This window comes from Crassostrea angulata, chromosome 4, assembly GCF_025612915.1.
Source record: "Crassostrea angulata isolate pt1a10 chromosome 4, ASM2561291v2, whole genome shotgun sequence".
NCBI classification, from domain to species: Eukaryota; Metazoa; Mollusca; class Bivalvia; order Ostreida; family Ostreidae; genus Magallana; species Magallana angulata.
This window is the reverse complement of record NC_069114.1, coordinates 33309754-33324226: the sequence shown is the minus strand read 5'-3', so window position 1 is coordinate 33324226 and position 14473 is coordinate 33309754. Positions and strand designations below refer to the sequence as shown.

General features: G+C 33.2%; 1 protein-coding gene across 1 annotated transcript; it reads left to right on the top strand.

Moving 5' to 3' along the window:
• Positions 1-491: 491 nt before the first annotated feature.
• LOC128181277 (relaxin receptor 1-like) lies at positions 492-6972 on the top strand. The gene is made up of 8 exons (XM_052849618.1): positions 492-669; positions 889-1208; positions 1342-1423; positions 2034-2153; positions 3949-5916; positions 6166-6302; positions 6441-6506; positions 6705-6972. The coding sequence occupies exons 1-8, from the start codon at positions 492-494 to the stop codon at positions 6762-6764; spliced, it is 2931 nt and encodes a 976-aa protein (XP_052705578.1). The 3' UTR covers positions 6765-6972.
• Positions 6973-14473: the final 7501 nt, after the last annotated feature.

Below are 14473 nucleotides of genomic sequence, written 5' to 3'. Positions count from 1 at the left end.
GATATAAGTACAGCTGTTATTCCTGTTTTAAGAAGACCGGGGCAAATTATACTGTTTTGTGCTCAACTTCCTTGTTGTTTGATTATTTTCCTCTGAAGCATATCTTATAAAAATTGCTCCTGTCCAATACATTTGCAGTATTTGGAGGGAAAGCGTTTCAAGTATCTTTTGACAATAGTTAAGTTGTCTCTAATAAACTATAGCATATGCATGACTTTTATGTTTTTGGCGAAATGCAAAATACATGTAAGTAGAATAACCAGTAAATGTATTAAGCAATGTAAAAAAAAAACTTTCGAGGTGCTATGATGTGGTTCAAAAACAACTTGCTTTAAAATTTCTTTCTCAAAGGAATATCTAATAACAGTTGGAGAACATTAACAGTTATGGTGAAGTTCAGTATCGACGAGTTTGCTTCACAAGTCTGGTTCAAAACTTATTGTTAAAAAATTGATTTTTACAGCGATTATTGTATTTCATTATTGTTAGATATGTGTGACTTCGCTAAAGATAACTGTGGGTGGACAGGGCATGCGTCGGAAGTTTATCTGAGCAGATATATCCTGATCTGTGGTAGAAATGGCAAGCTTATCGATTGTATCTTAAAGACTCGTTTCCAAGACGGTGACACATGGACTCCAAGACAAATTCGATCTATTAACTATATTGGTAAACCATTGTTATGTATGTGAAAGCCTTTCTCTAATGAAAAACGATGAAACATTGCTACTTGGACCTTTAATGATGTAATCAATTAACCGATGTGAATATATTTAATCAAATTAAACGCTATTTAGTTCAATCCATACTCAAAAACTTGTCAACAAAAATATTAGAAACCTACCAATTATTATACTAATTTTATAATATTGTTTTAAATTCCTACAGATGTTGGATTTTCTGAGGACGTTATCAAAACGATTCGTGAGTATGAAGATATTTACGTTCTAGCCACCACGTCATTGCCTCGTTCTGAGATACAGCAGCCTGTCAGTGATATTGTTAGTGTGAAAATTCCACTCGCTCTGCATCATCGCTGTCTCCACTACAGCCATCTTGTACTAGGGGGAGCCACGCTTGTGGTCGCTTACATCACGGACTATTTTGAACCTTACGATCTACGCCATATACTCAAAGCACACTCATCGTCACCAGCGGTTAAATTCAGCAGATCTTCGTCCATTTTGCCATTGGGTGTCGATTTCAAGGTTCATCTATTTTAATATAATATTTAAATAATAAAAATATCCTTTACTTTCTTTGTCACAAAAGCAAAATCACAATTAATATTATTGTCAACAGAGAATTTTTGAACCAATTATATCTTCTTATGCTTTCAAGATTGTTTTCCGAGCAATGTATGATGAATTCACGACTGGGCTAACGTTTGTGTACAACATTTCTATCAGTGACGGAGTATGTGGTAAGAACTGAAGTTGGTAAAAGAACAATAATTGATAAAATCGATGTATGCAGTGAAAAGAAATTTAAATGCCGATATGTACGGTTTAAGACTATAATGAAAGTAGTGTGGATAGAAAAAAAAATTATGACTAAATATGTGTTGAACTGAAAAAATTAAATCTTAGGACTTTAACAGGTAAATCGTTTGGTATATCAAATATAATTAGCGGAATATGCGATTTAAGACCTCTATTGAAGAAATAAACAAATATTACCTCTATTGACAAAATGAATATTGGAAACCACAATTAATGGTAAAGTTGTGTGTTATATTTGAGAATTTGTAATTGGTGAAAAATCTTGTATCAGGACAATTAGCCAAATATTTTATACGAAATAAACGGTTATGACTACAGTGCAAATACAATTTTTCTTTACCTGAGACGTGTAACTAATACAATATCGATAAAAATATAGCATTTGATGAATCAGTGCTAGTACCTATTACGTTTTTTTATTTGATGATCTGATTTTATGTTAATCTTTAGTTTAATCTTAACTACAAGGTTGTACACAATTAGGTTATTTTTTTTCATATCATGAGTTTAAGAAAATTTTGGTTTGCTTAGATGACTGTGCAAGTGACGAGTTCCGCTGTGATAAAAATCAAGAAATTGAGTGTATTCCGTTATCCAAACTTTGCGACTTCGAAGCTGACTGTTTAGGTGGAGAGGATGAACAATTTTGTGGTAAACACAGTTTCGTTTTAAGAGGACTAAAACACGATTTTATATCGAAATTTTATTTTTTATATACGAAATGGTTTAATTCTGCATTTTAAATGACTGAGCAAAATTTGAATGTTAGAAGTCACAATATAAGAGAAATTTTGAAGTAAGAATCTATTGTTATGTAAACAGAGCTCGAGAATATTTTTTTTAAATAATGTAAAGTATGGAATTACCATTTATTGATAAAATGATTCGTGGCAAACAAGATAAACAAATTCAATAAGTATAATTATAAACAGAAAAAGCAACATTTGATTAAAAACCTAAACCATTACAACACGTACACATGTAACCAATATCAGGTTCGAGCTTTGTTTACAAAAGTTTTAAACTCTGTCTCATGCCTAAAACTCAATGTTTGACTTTTTCAATTTGACAAATTAAGAATACGCAATCTATAAATTTTTAATAAGTAAAGAAAAAATTTAAATGATTTAAATTTACAAATTTAAAGCAATATGACCTGCAATTTTAGTGTTGAATTTTTTTTACGAAAATGACAAAATAAATCATTGTTATTAAATTTCTGTTTGCCATATTTTTGTGGGAAAGGCCGTTAAGAAGCCTTAAATGGAGCAAAATTGAATTATTTTCGTCCTGTACTAAGAATGGATCTGCTATATATTCTTTAGAAAGGAAATCTTTCTTCTGACAAAAAATAATGTTTTTTCAAGTATTATTTATTATAAAAGTTTAAGCTTTATTCAGACTTATCGTTTAAGCAGGTTTTTGCAGCAAAATAAAATTCTAAATAATACAGCTCATTTTGCTCATAATGTCTTTCTATAATTTTATTCAGACCTCTTTTAAGGTCTTTCGATTGTCGCATGACGTCAATAGGAGCATTCCAGAATATTTTATCGTTATCGGTTATAATATTAGAGTTATGTGATGTATGATTTTGCCAATATTTCTTAATTTAACTTGAGTTTTACACATCTTAAGCTATGAAAAGTGAAATTACACTAATGTATAACACTTTATAGAGGGTAGTTTAAGTTGAAATCGCTGAATTTAATGAAAAACTGATAAAACCGTACTTAAAAATAGTTGAAAGAGACTACAATTCATTATTCTTCACCTGGCAAGGTAAACATTTCTTCGCAGATTTCGATAGAATATACAATCAGTTATAATTGTACCCATTTTCAGTGAGTTTGCACCATTATTTCAAAAGTTATAGACGTTTTATGTTGCTAAACTGTACTTATTCATGGTTGAAAAATTGTATCAAAATTCACTCTAAATGTGATGGCTTTTATACTGGCAAGTTAAAATGGCCTATAAATGTTAAAATACATAAAATAAAAGATTGCGATTAATTTATTTAAAAAATTGCTTAATAAATTATACCGAAATCAGTTTTAAAAAAAATACAATGTTTGATTGGAAAGCAGTCGTCGCTATAATTGCCTTGATAGTGTACCTGTGTTAGCTCCTACAGCATGAACAAAATATTTGCAACATACCAATATTTAAGCTCAGTTTGAATGTTAACATATTAATCTTCAAATTTAAACCAATATTTCACGGATTTAACCATAAAAACATCAAGGGTGGAGAAACCTTAATTAATAGAAAGAACAGTCCTAAAATGGTCATGACTGTACAGCTCTCTTTAGAATTTTTATTATTTTATATTAAATTGTTATACAACAATATTTATTATGGCAGCGTAATTTTTTATACAGGATTTGGTTTTAAATCATTCCCCTGAGTTTAAATTAATATAGTTGTTTTTGTAAAATTTCAGATTTTACAACAAAATCAACCCTTTGCAATCAAAACAGCAGTTCTACAAACACAGTTTCCAATTACATAACTGCAGATATGTATAAAAGTGATGTAGAGGGAGGAACAGTTTATGTCCCTCGAATGAATCTCTGTGATGATGGGAAATACTGCGCACTGAACTCGTCAAACAAATGTTCAATCGTCTGTCCAGCTAATTGTAATTGTTCAGGGCTGTCATTTTACTGTTCCTCTCACGATGCTCCGACGTTTGCCACTTCATTAGTCCTGCATGATTATCGAGAGTCTCATGTAACGTTCGACAACGGTTTTTCAAATCTTAAACACCTTACGGTGAACAACTGTAAAATGATGACATTAACTATAAATCAAGAGGTGTTGATAGAAACTCTAGAAATCAGGCAAAGTAATATTGAAACAGTGGTCATTGACGACACAAAAGATTACCTTCGATCGGTTCGTTTAATTCAAAGCACGTTTGTTGAAATTAAATTATCGTCTAAATCAGAGCATACGTTTGAACTTTACGTGGATGCAAGTTCGATTGTCTCTACCATACCGGCAATTCTGTACAGTGTCAACGTGAAAATCTACAATACTTTAACCTTCCCATACACGTTCCATCTATTTGAGTGCGTTGTTTTAAACTTCAGTTATTGTGATCTGGATAGACAGCCATCGTTTTATCACAATGCAATTACTTTGGATCTCAGTTATAATAGATTGAAGACTTGGCGTTTTAATTATTACACTAAAATCTTGCATTTACAAAGTAATCAAATAAGTACAGTGAATTTTTCATCCGATTTCAGCGCATCCGATAGTCAATTGCAATACTTGGATCTTTCCGATAATAACATTTGTTGTATTGACAAAAATGATTTTGGTGATCTCCCTTCTATTTTATATCTGAAACTTAGGAATAACGGGTTACAATTTATACATGAAAAGGCATTCTCTGTTCTATCAAAACTGGTATATCTTGACCTATCAGACAACAAACTTAAGGACTTAAGTCGCAACCATTTCCTTCGTCTAACGAATCTCAAATATCTTTACCTTCATAATAATAATAATTTAAAAGTGGTTGAAGGTATGTTCGATGGTCTCATTAATGTAGAGTATCTCCAGGTAGATTCTTACACATTTTGCTGTGCTCAACCAAAAGCTGTCAGCAAGATTCAATGCTCCGCTCCAGTAAACGAAATCTCTTCTTGTCAAAATTTGATTGACACCCCTATTCTCAGCATTATCATATGGTACATTGCTTTCTTAGCGGTGTTTGGTAATGTAATAGGTCCGTTGTATAGAGTTTTGGTGTTGAAACCAAAAGTAGTAACGTCTTTTGCTATCTATTCTTTGAATTTGGGACTCGCAGATTTTCTAATGGGAGTGTATTTGTACATCATAGCTGGTGCCAATCTAACCTTCAGTGGTCGTTACGGCATTGAGGACGAATCGTGGAGAAACAGTGCTGCCTGTACTTTTGCAGGAGTTTTGGCTACTATCTCCAGTGAGGCTTCTGCCCTCTTTGTACTCTGTATAACGATTGACAGAATATTCATTATCCGTTTCCCTTTCTCAGAATTCAAAACCAACACCTGTATAGCCAGACTTATTTCCATCTTGGTGTGGTTCGTTTCTCTTCTTCTGGCTTTGACGCCGTTGTTTGGACACGATTACTTCGATGGTTACTATTCTAGTTCTGGGATATGCATCTCATTACCGTTGTCCGTTCTCCGCAAACCCGGTTGGGAATATTCTATGATAATATTTGTTGGAGCCAATTTTGTATTTTTCATTGGTATTCTACTGGGACAGTTTGTCATATTTGCTGATGTTGTTCGAATGGGGAAAGAAGTTAACTCGCATCACAAAACACAGAATAACAGAGAGATTAATCTTGCAAAAACCCTTATCGCAGTCGCAGTAACAGACATGTTCTGCTGGATTCCAATGGGAGTAATCGGTAAGGAAACATAATACATATATTATCTGGGAGAGGGGGGTTACAAGACTGTAAGTTGATAAATCGTTTCACACAAGAATTAATATTACCATCCAAATTCGATGAGAAATATGCGATGACCTTTAAATTCAATTTGTATGCCATCGAAAAAATATTCATAGTTCTGCCTTCAATTATTTCTAAAGATGTCTTGCATTTTCACAAAAAGTTCATTTATTTGAATGTACTAAATTAAATTGCTTAAATTAGGTTTCCTAACATTTATGGGCATTGACGTCACGTCCAAGGTTTATGCCTGGGTGATCGTCGTAGTCCTCCCTATTAACTCTGCGCTGAACCCCATTATCTACACTTTCTCCGCCATGATGCGACGAAGGCGAAAAAATGTAACTATTTACAAATGCATGTTCTAGTTCTTTTTAGATTATTAATGTGTCATTTTCCATTGTATAATTTTGTAAATAACATACACTAGGCAAGATATTTTAGCACTGCATTTATCTGACTGTACGAATCTTTTGCAGAGCTTATCCAATAGACTAAGCTATTCCAAAACAAAAGAAGAGAAAAGATCAGGGGAGATAAATCGGGTAATACTATGATAATTTTCAATTGCAAAGCGATATTAAATTGACCTTTTTTTTGCTTGTCAAGATCAGTCTAGCCCCTTCCCCAATTTGAATTTGCTTTTGACGCCACTGCATATTACTTGGTAATTTCCAACAATAGGAAATTCAATAAGCGTTTTGAAAATGTTTTTATAATACTTTTATCTATTTTCTATCCAGTCATCTCTTCCCGCCACAAGACAACAGTCAGTTCAGTCCATCGAAACCTTGGTCAAGTAAATCCACGAAGATGTTTTGTTGTTTATATAAAGATACAGTAGAACACGGTTATAGCGAACACGCTTATAATGAATTGACGCTTACAGCGAAGTGATTTTCATTCCCGGTGACTATATTACATGTTGTAAACTTGATGGATATAACGAATTACGCTTATAACGAAGCAAAATCGCCCGTCCCTGGTGCTTCGTTATAACCGTGTTTTACTGTATATTACCCGGTAAACCGGTAATATCCGAAAACAAATTTTAAGTCTGAACAAGATTCTTAACACACAACTGTATAATTTGTGTTCAACTGTTCAGAAAATTACATATGTATTTTTATTAAATTTATGTATCATATATTTACATTTGTTTTGCCTCGGACAAAAATGTCTCGACGTCACTGGATGAATTGCGTCAGGCGATTGCCATATAAATTTCTTTACACTGCGACCAACAAAATGTATACAGCAACATGGCGGTCGTAACGTTATTTTAGCTGATTTATTACACAAACGTTCAACCATACCTTTAATTCTTAAGCCCCAAAATATTTAGAGTGACCCCCCCCCCCCCCCCATTTTACCCCTGACGTAATATTACGATCCTACAATGGTATCCAGTCCAGGTTTGCACTGATAACTGATGAGGAAGGCAACACATTAGAAAAATAAGCTACGAATTTAATTGTTATATATTATCTTTGGTTGTTTGCATATCAAACTTTAGGTCCTCGACTTCTATAGACTTTACTGACCACACAAATTTCTGTAAATAGTCAATAACAAACCTAATAAGTAATAATACATAACTTTTTCATCATCCATGAACAAAATCACACATCGTGTAACAATTTTTTTCTTCTTTTAAGTAATTTTTTTAATATATACATGGACATGTTTACAATGTTTATTGTCTTTGTTTTCGTACGATTTTTATCTGATATTGTCATATTTCATTTCCATTGATATGAATAGTTTTTTTTATAGATAAATGGAAAATTGTCTACAATAAAAATTGCCCATCACATTGATTTTAAAATCATTTATACACATTTTTTAGGGAAATACATTTCATGAAAGGCTCAGATAAGTACCGGTATATATATTGACACAAACTTAACAAATCTGTATTTTTCCATTCTTTTTTATCCACTTCGTATGGGCGCAAAATTATTTCCCAAGAATGACTAAGTATTTATTTATAAATAATAATATAAAATAATGGGTGTACTGCTTGTTGGCGTTATAAAAAAATTCAAAGGAAGGCAAAAATATTTTCGAAGGCATAAATGTTGTTTATATATAGATATATTACCTGGTAAACCGGTAATATCCGAAAACAAATTTTAAGTTTGAACAAGATACTTATCATATAATGTATAAATTGTGTTCAACTGTTCATATGTATTTTATCAAATATAGTTATCATATATATATATATATATATATATATATATATATATATATATATATATATATATATATTTGTTTTGCCTCGGACTAGAATTTCTTGACGTCATTGGGTGAATCGTGTCACGTGATTGCCTTATAAATTTCTTTACACGGCGACCGTCAAAATTTATATGGCGGACGTAACATTATTTTAGCTGATTTTTTACACAAACGTTCAACCATACCTTTAATTTTTAAGCCCATAATTTTAAGAGTGACCCCCCCTTTACCCGTGACGTAATATTACGATCCTACAATGGCATCCAGTCCAGGTTTGCACTGACGACTGTCGAGTAAGGTAACACATTAGAAAAATAAGCTAAGAATTTAATTGTTATATATTATCTTTGGTTGTTTGCATATCAAACTTTAGGTCCTCGACTTCTATGGACTTTACTGACCCCACAAAGGACTATATATGGTTTGAGCCTAAAATGGCCCCCTAAAATGAACATTGTCATTTTACTGTAATTCTTTGTTTTATTTGTACAGATATACATTTGAAGTTTTTTCATAATTTTCATTTTGATTTTAGTGCCCACAATTTAAAAATATGACATCAAGTTTATCTTTCCCCGCCATTTTCTCATTTTTAGCATAAAATGGCTTGTTTTGAGGCAGTTTTTCTTTAAGGAAACATTGAGCGACTACTTGAACAAACAAAATATTTTCACCAAAGATGTATCTCTCCAATACTTATAAGTGACAAAAAGTTCGTTCTTGTTCAAAGAGTCGCTCTATATTTCCCATTCGGAAAAAGATAAGAAAAAAGTCAGTTTTTGGTTGATTTTGATTGAATTATAAAAATAGCGTCACTTCTGACGTCATATACTGCCAGTGAGTGCATATAAATCAAATAAATAGGTGAAAACATATTTCATGTCAACTCTTTTATAAAATAACACAACAAATTAATGTACCTGAATCATTTTAAAAATAGCGAATTTTGGGGGCCAAATTTGACTAAAATCATATATAGTTCTTTCTGTAAATAGTCAGTAACAAACCTAATAAGTAATAATACATAACTTTTTCATCATCCATGAACAAAATCACACATCGTGTAACAATTTTTTTTCCTCTTTTACTGTGGTTTCTTCAATATTCGTTGAATACCAAATTTCGTGGATTTCGTTTTTAAGTATAACCATGAATTTAAATGTTCGTTGAAGTGCATTTTCTACTAACAATTTGTATTGCTAGGGTCATTGGCCACGAATTTACGTATCCTTGAAACTGTGATTTTCACTTTATCCACGAAAATTGATACCCTTGAATATTAATGAAACCACAGTAAGTAACTTTTCAATATATACATGGACATGTTTACAATGTTTATTGCCTTTGTTTTCATATTTCAGATTTTTATCTGAACATTGTAAAATAATTTTATTCCTATCAATATATATAGTTTTTCATAGATATATGGAAAATTATCTTCAACAAAAATTGCCCATCACATTGATTTTAAAATCATTTATACACATTGTTTAAGGAAATATAGTTCATGAAAGGATCAGTAGCCCTTTTCACAAAAAATCTTAAGGTTTTGCGTAAGATTTCAACTTAAGAATATCTTACGATAAATCTTGAGTGCTTTTCACGAACGCATTCGTAACAGGTTTCACTTAAGAATTTACTTACGAGTTATCCTTTCCCTAGCAACGATTTGAATTCACTTAATAATTCATATAAAACAGGAGAACCATATAAATTAACCAACATTCTCATAAAAAAGATGCTAAACTAAAATTATATACCACTTACATCGAGTGAAATTAATGTGGTGTAGTAGAAATCAAAATATGACCTCACAATCACAATGTGTGTTTAGTGTGACGTAGGAAAATCTTACGAGAAAAATTTGCCGTAAAAGACATTAAATTTAGCTGTTTTTCTTGTCTATTTTACATAATACGATTATTATTTACAGTTTTGAAATGCTTACGAGAGGGTATGTGCTATCGTAAAGTTACGACAAATTTTACACGTAAGAATCTCATAAGATGTTTTGTGAAAATGAATAAAAACTTAAGTTTTCACTTACGATAAAAGTTAATCGTAAGTTTTTTTTTGTGAAAAGGGCTACTGATAAGTATATATATTGACACAAACTTAACTCATCTGTATTTTTCCATTCTTTTTTATCCACTTCGTATGGGCGCACAATTAAAGACCTTTATACATGTTTACGGTAAATTATCTCCCAAGAATCATTAAATATTTACTTATAAATAATAATATAACACAAGAATAGAATTCCTGGGTCCCCCGCCGGTCAAGCAGTATACTAGTATCGAGTCTATCGACCAAGGCTGATTAAGGAACTTGACCAAGGTACATTGTATTAGTGGTATAAACATTTGGAATAAATTTAATGAAAATCCGTCAAAATTTGTAGGCATGAGAGCGCTTACAAGGTCAATTTTTGGATAAAACGGAGTCTTTATTGTGGTCAAAGTCCCATAACTCCAACAAAAAGTATCGACCAATGCTGATTTTCGAACTTGACCAAAGTATTAGTAATATAATCATTTGGTATAAATTTAATGAAAATCCGTCAAAATTTGTAGGCATGAGAGCGCTTACAAGGTCAATTTTTGGATAAAACGGAGTCATTATTGTGGTCAAAGTCCCATAACTCCAACAAAAAGTATCGACCAAGGCTGATTTTCGAACTTGACTAAGGTAATAGTGGTATAAACATTTGGTATAAATTTAATGAAAATCCGTCAAAATTTGTAGGCATGAGAGCGCTTACAAGGTCAATTTTTTGATAAAACGGAGTCATTATTGTGGTCAAAGTCTCATTACTCCAACAAAAAGGATCGACCAATGCTGATTTTCGAACTTGTCCAAGGTATTAGTAGTATAAACATTTGGTATAAATTTAATGAAAATCCGTCAAAATTTGTAGGCATGAGAGCGCTTACAAGGTCAATTTTTTGATAAAACGGAGTCATTATTGTGGTCAAAGTCTCATTACTCCAACAAAAAGAATCGACCAATGCTGATTTTCGAACTTGTCCTAGGTAATAGTGGTATAAACATTTGGTGTAAATTTAATGAAAATCCGTCAAAATTTGTAGGCATGAGAGCGCTTACAAAAAAGTGTGACGGACGGACGCACGGACACACGGACGGACGCCCGGCATTTCTATGTCCCCGCTCCGCGTTGCGGCGGGGGACAATAAAAGTGTGTACTGCTTGTTGGCGTCATAAAAAAATTTCAAAGGAAGGCAAAAATATTTTCAAAAGCATAAACAAGAGGCCCATGGGCCACATCGCTCACCTGAGGAACAATAGTTATGATAAAATCAGCTCAATGGAGTCATAATACAAACTATCTGGACAATGTACAATAATACATGTAGATCCTGTATAAATAAAATCCATTTTCCCCTGGATATTCTTATGTTTATAATCATTAGTCCCTTTTCTAACAGGATGATTTTATAGTCATATCATATGTTGAGTATTGCAGTTCTCAAAAAGATCCCTAACAATAGTTTATATATGGGATATAAACGTACATCAAACTCTGAACCTTCTCGTGAGGCCAAAAAATTGTCCTGGGGCCAAAGTCTTAACAATTATAAAGAATCATCTGGCTGATTAGTTTCTGAGAAGATTTTTAAAGATTTACCCTATATATTCCTATGTTAAACTTTGACCCCCCCCCCCCCCCATTGTGGCCCCACCCTACCCCTGGGGATCATTATTTTCACAACTCTGAATCTACACTACCCGAGGATGCTTTCACACAAGTTTCAGCTTTCCTGGCTGATTAGTTTCTGAGAAGAAGATTTTTAAAGATTTACTCTGTTTATTCCAATGTAAAACATCGACCTCCCATTGTGGCCCAAACCTACCCCCAGGGGTCATGATTTTCACAAATTTGAATCTACACTACCTGAGGATGCTTCCACACAAGTTTCAGCTTTCCCGGCTGGTTTCTGAGAAGAAGATTTTTAAAGATTTACTCTATATAATCATATGTTATACTTCGACCCCCCATTGTGGCCCCAACCTACCCCCAGGGGTTATTATTTTCACAACTTTGAATCTACACTACCTGAGGATGCTTCCACACAAGTTCCAGCATTGCCGGCGGATTAGTTTCTGAGAAGAAGATTTTTAAAGATTTACTGTATATATTCCTATGTTAAACTTCGATCCCCCATTGTGGCCCCACCCTACCCTCGGGGGTCATGATTTTCACAACTTTGAATTTACACTACCTGAGGATGCATCCACACAAATGTCAGCTTTCCTGGCTGATTAGTTTCTGAGAAGAAGATTTTTAAAGATTTACTGTATATATTCCTATGTAAAACTTTGATCCCCCATTGTGGCCCCACCCTACCCCCGGGGGTCATGATTTTCACAACTTTGATTCTACACTACCTGAGGATGCTTCCACACAAGTCTCAGCTTTCCTGGCCGATTAGTTTCTGAGAAGAAGATTTTTAAAGATTTACTGTATATATTCCTATGTTAAACTTCGATCCCCCATTGTGGCCCCAACCTTCCCCCGGGGGTCATGATTTTCACAACTTTGAATCTACACTACCTGAGGATGCTTCCACACAAGTTTCAGCTTTCCTGGCCGATTAGTTTCTGAGAAGAAGATTTTTAAAGATTTACTCTATATATTCATTTGTTAAACTTCGACCCCCCCCCCCATTGTGGCCCCACCCTCAGGTGAGCTAAAAAGGTTAAGTTTACAATTCAATTAGTTGGTTTCTGGAAGTACAGACTTTGAAAATTTTCGTAATAAATATTGACAATTTTTTTACTTTTTTAATCTTTAGCTTTTAAGATATGTGTACAAACATAGAATTGTGAGCAAATCTCTGTATCTTGCTTATGATTCGAAACTTAACACTCAAATATGGTTAGTAAATAGACATTGTATGGTAACAAATAAACACAAGAAACATGCACTACATATATAACAAATCAAGAACACAATTTATTTTTTCGAAATGAATCATATATATACATGTATATACCTACATATTTCCGTCAGCGATATCAAACTCTATTTAAACTGAATAAACTCGAGAAAATGCCGAGCATCTCAACAAAACCTATTGCATTAATCTACCATTACGCAAAAGATAATGCCGACTTACCGATAGAATGAATTGTACTTCAGTACCCCTACATCAGATTTTTCTTAATTTGCGCAGGTAAACTGTTAACTGTTTGATTTACCGTAGTCTCTGTTTTATTTTAAACGTAAAAACCACGAAATACAGACTAAAGTTCCCAGGTTACAAAGCATAAATAATGAAAACGAAACGAAAATCAGAACAAGCTAACACCAACGTCATGTGTGAAAACTGTCAACGCATTGAAATATTTAGCCTTAATTTACTTCACAAAATCGGCACCAATATATTTTTCATGTTTCAAAAATTTCCCTTCATACGCGAACGGTTGCATAGCAAGTAAATTCATCATAGTCAGATCGACCCTTTTTCGTATAATGTCATGGCTGCTTTAAACAAAGAACCTCGTTTTAGAAGTATGGAATAAGAGTCTTGGTAAAATGGGTATGAAAACTCGGGCCGTGGCAAAATAAAAGCCGGGGCAGATCGGCAATCGTCAATTCCAAATACGCATTATTTTGCAGCAATATTTACAGCGAATACAAATATACTGGTCCATCAAATATCCCGAAATTTTAATGAGATTGGCAGATTAATACCTGCCAATCTTTTGTTTTGCTCAGACCAAGTCTTGCCTACCCATTTTACCGTAGGTAATTCTTACCGTATGCCGAGCCCGAAGCTATTAAACTGATTGAAACACGCATTTCCTTTATTATTATTTTCGTAATAACTCAGATTTGAATCAGAATTAGCACTTAATTTTTGCAATTTATATTTTCCTTCCCATAAGGATAATTTATGCTAAACTACGTTGAATTGAACTAATTAGTTCTTGAGAAGAAGATTTTTAAAAATGCACCCCCCTTTTTCTACAGTTTCAAGGTTTTCTCCGCTTTGAATACAGATCGGACTTTTATTTCTGCAATTTATATTCGCCCTCCCATAAGGATGCTTTGTGCCAAATTTGGTTGAAATTGGATAAGCGGTTTTAGAGAAGAAGTTCAAAATGTAAAAAGTTTACAGACGGACAGACGGACAGACGGACAGACAGACGGACGGACAGACGGACGACGGACAAAATGTGATCAGAATAGCTCACTTGAGCTTTCAGCTCAGGTGAGCTAAAAACTGTCATCAATTCTTTTCATACA

Coding starts and splice junctions, on each gene's coding strand:
- LOC128181277 (XM_052849618.1), top strand. CDS start 492: ATGTGTGACTTCGCTAAAGATAACTGTGGGTGGACAGGGCATGCGTCG. Junction 1,209..1,341: donor CATTGGGTGTCGATTTCAAG/GTTCATCTATTT, acceptor TATGCTTTCAAG/ATTGTTTTCCGAGCAATGTA. Junction 6,507..6,704: donor GATCAGGGGAGATAAATCGG/GTAATACTATGA, acceptor TTTTCTATCCAG/TCATCTCTTCCCGCCACAAG.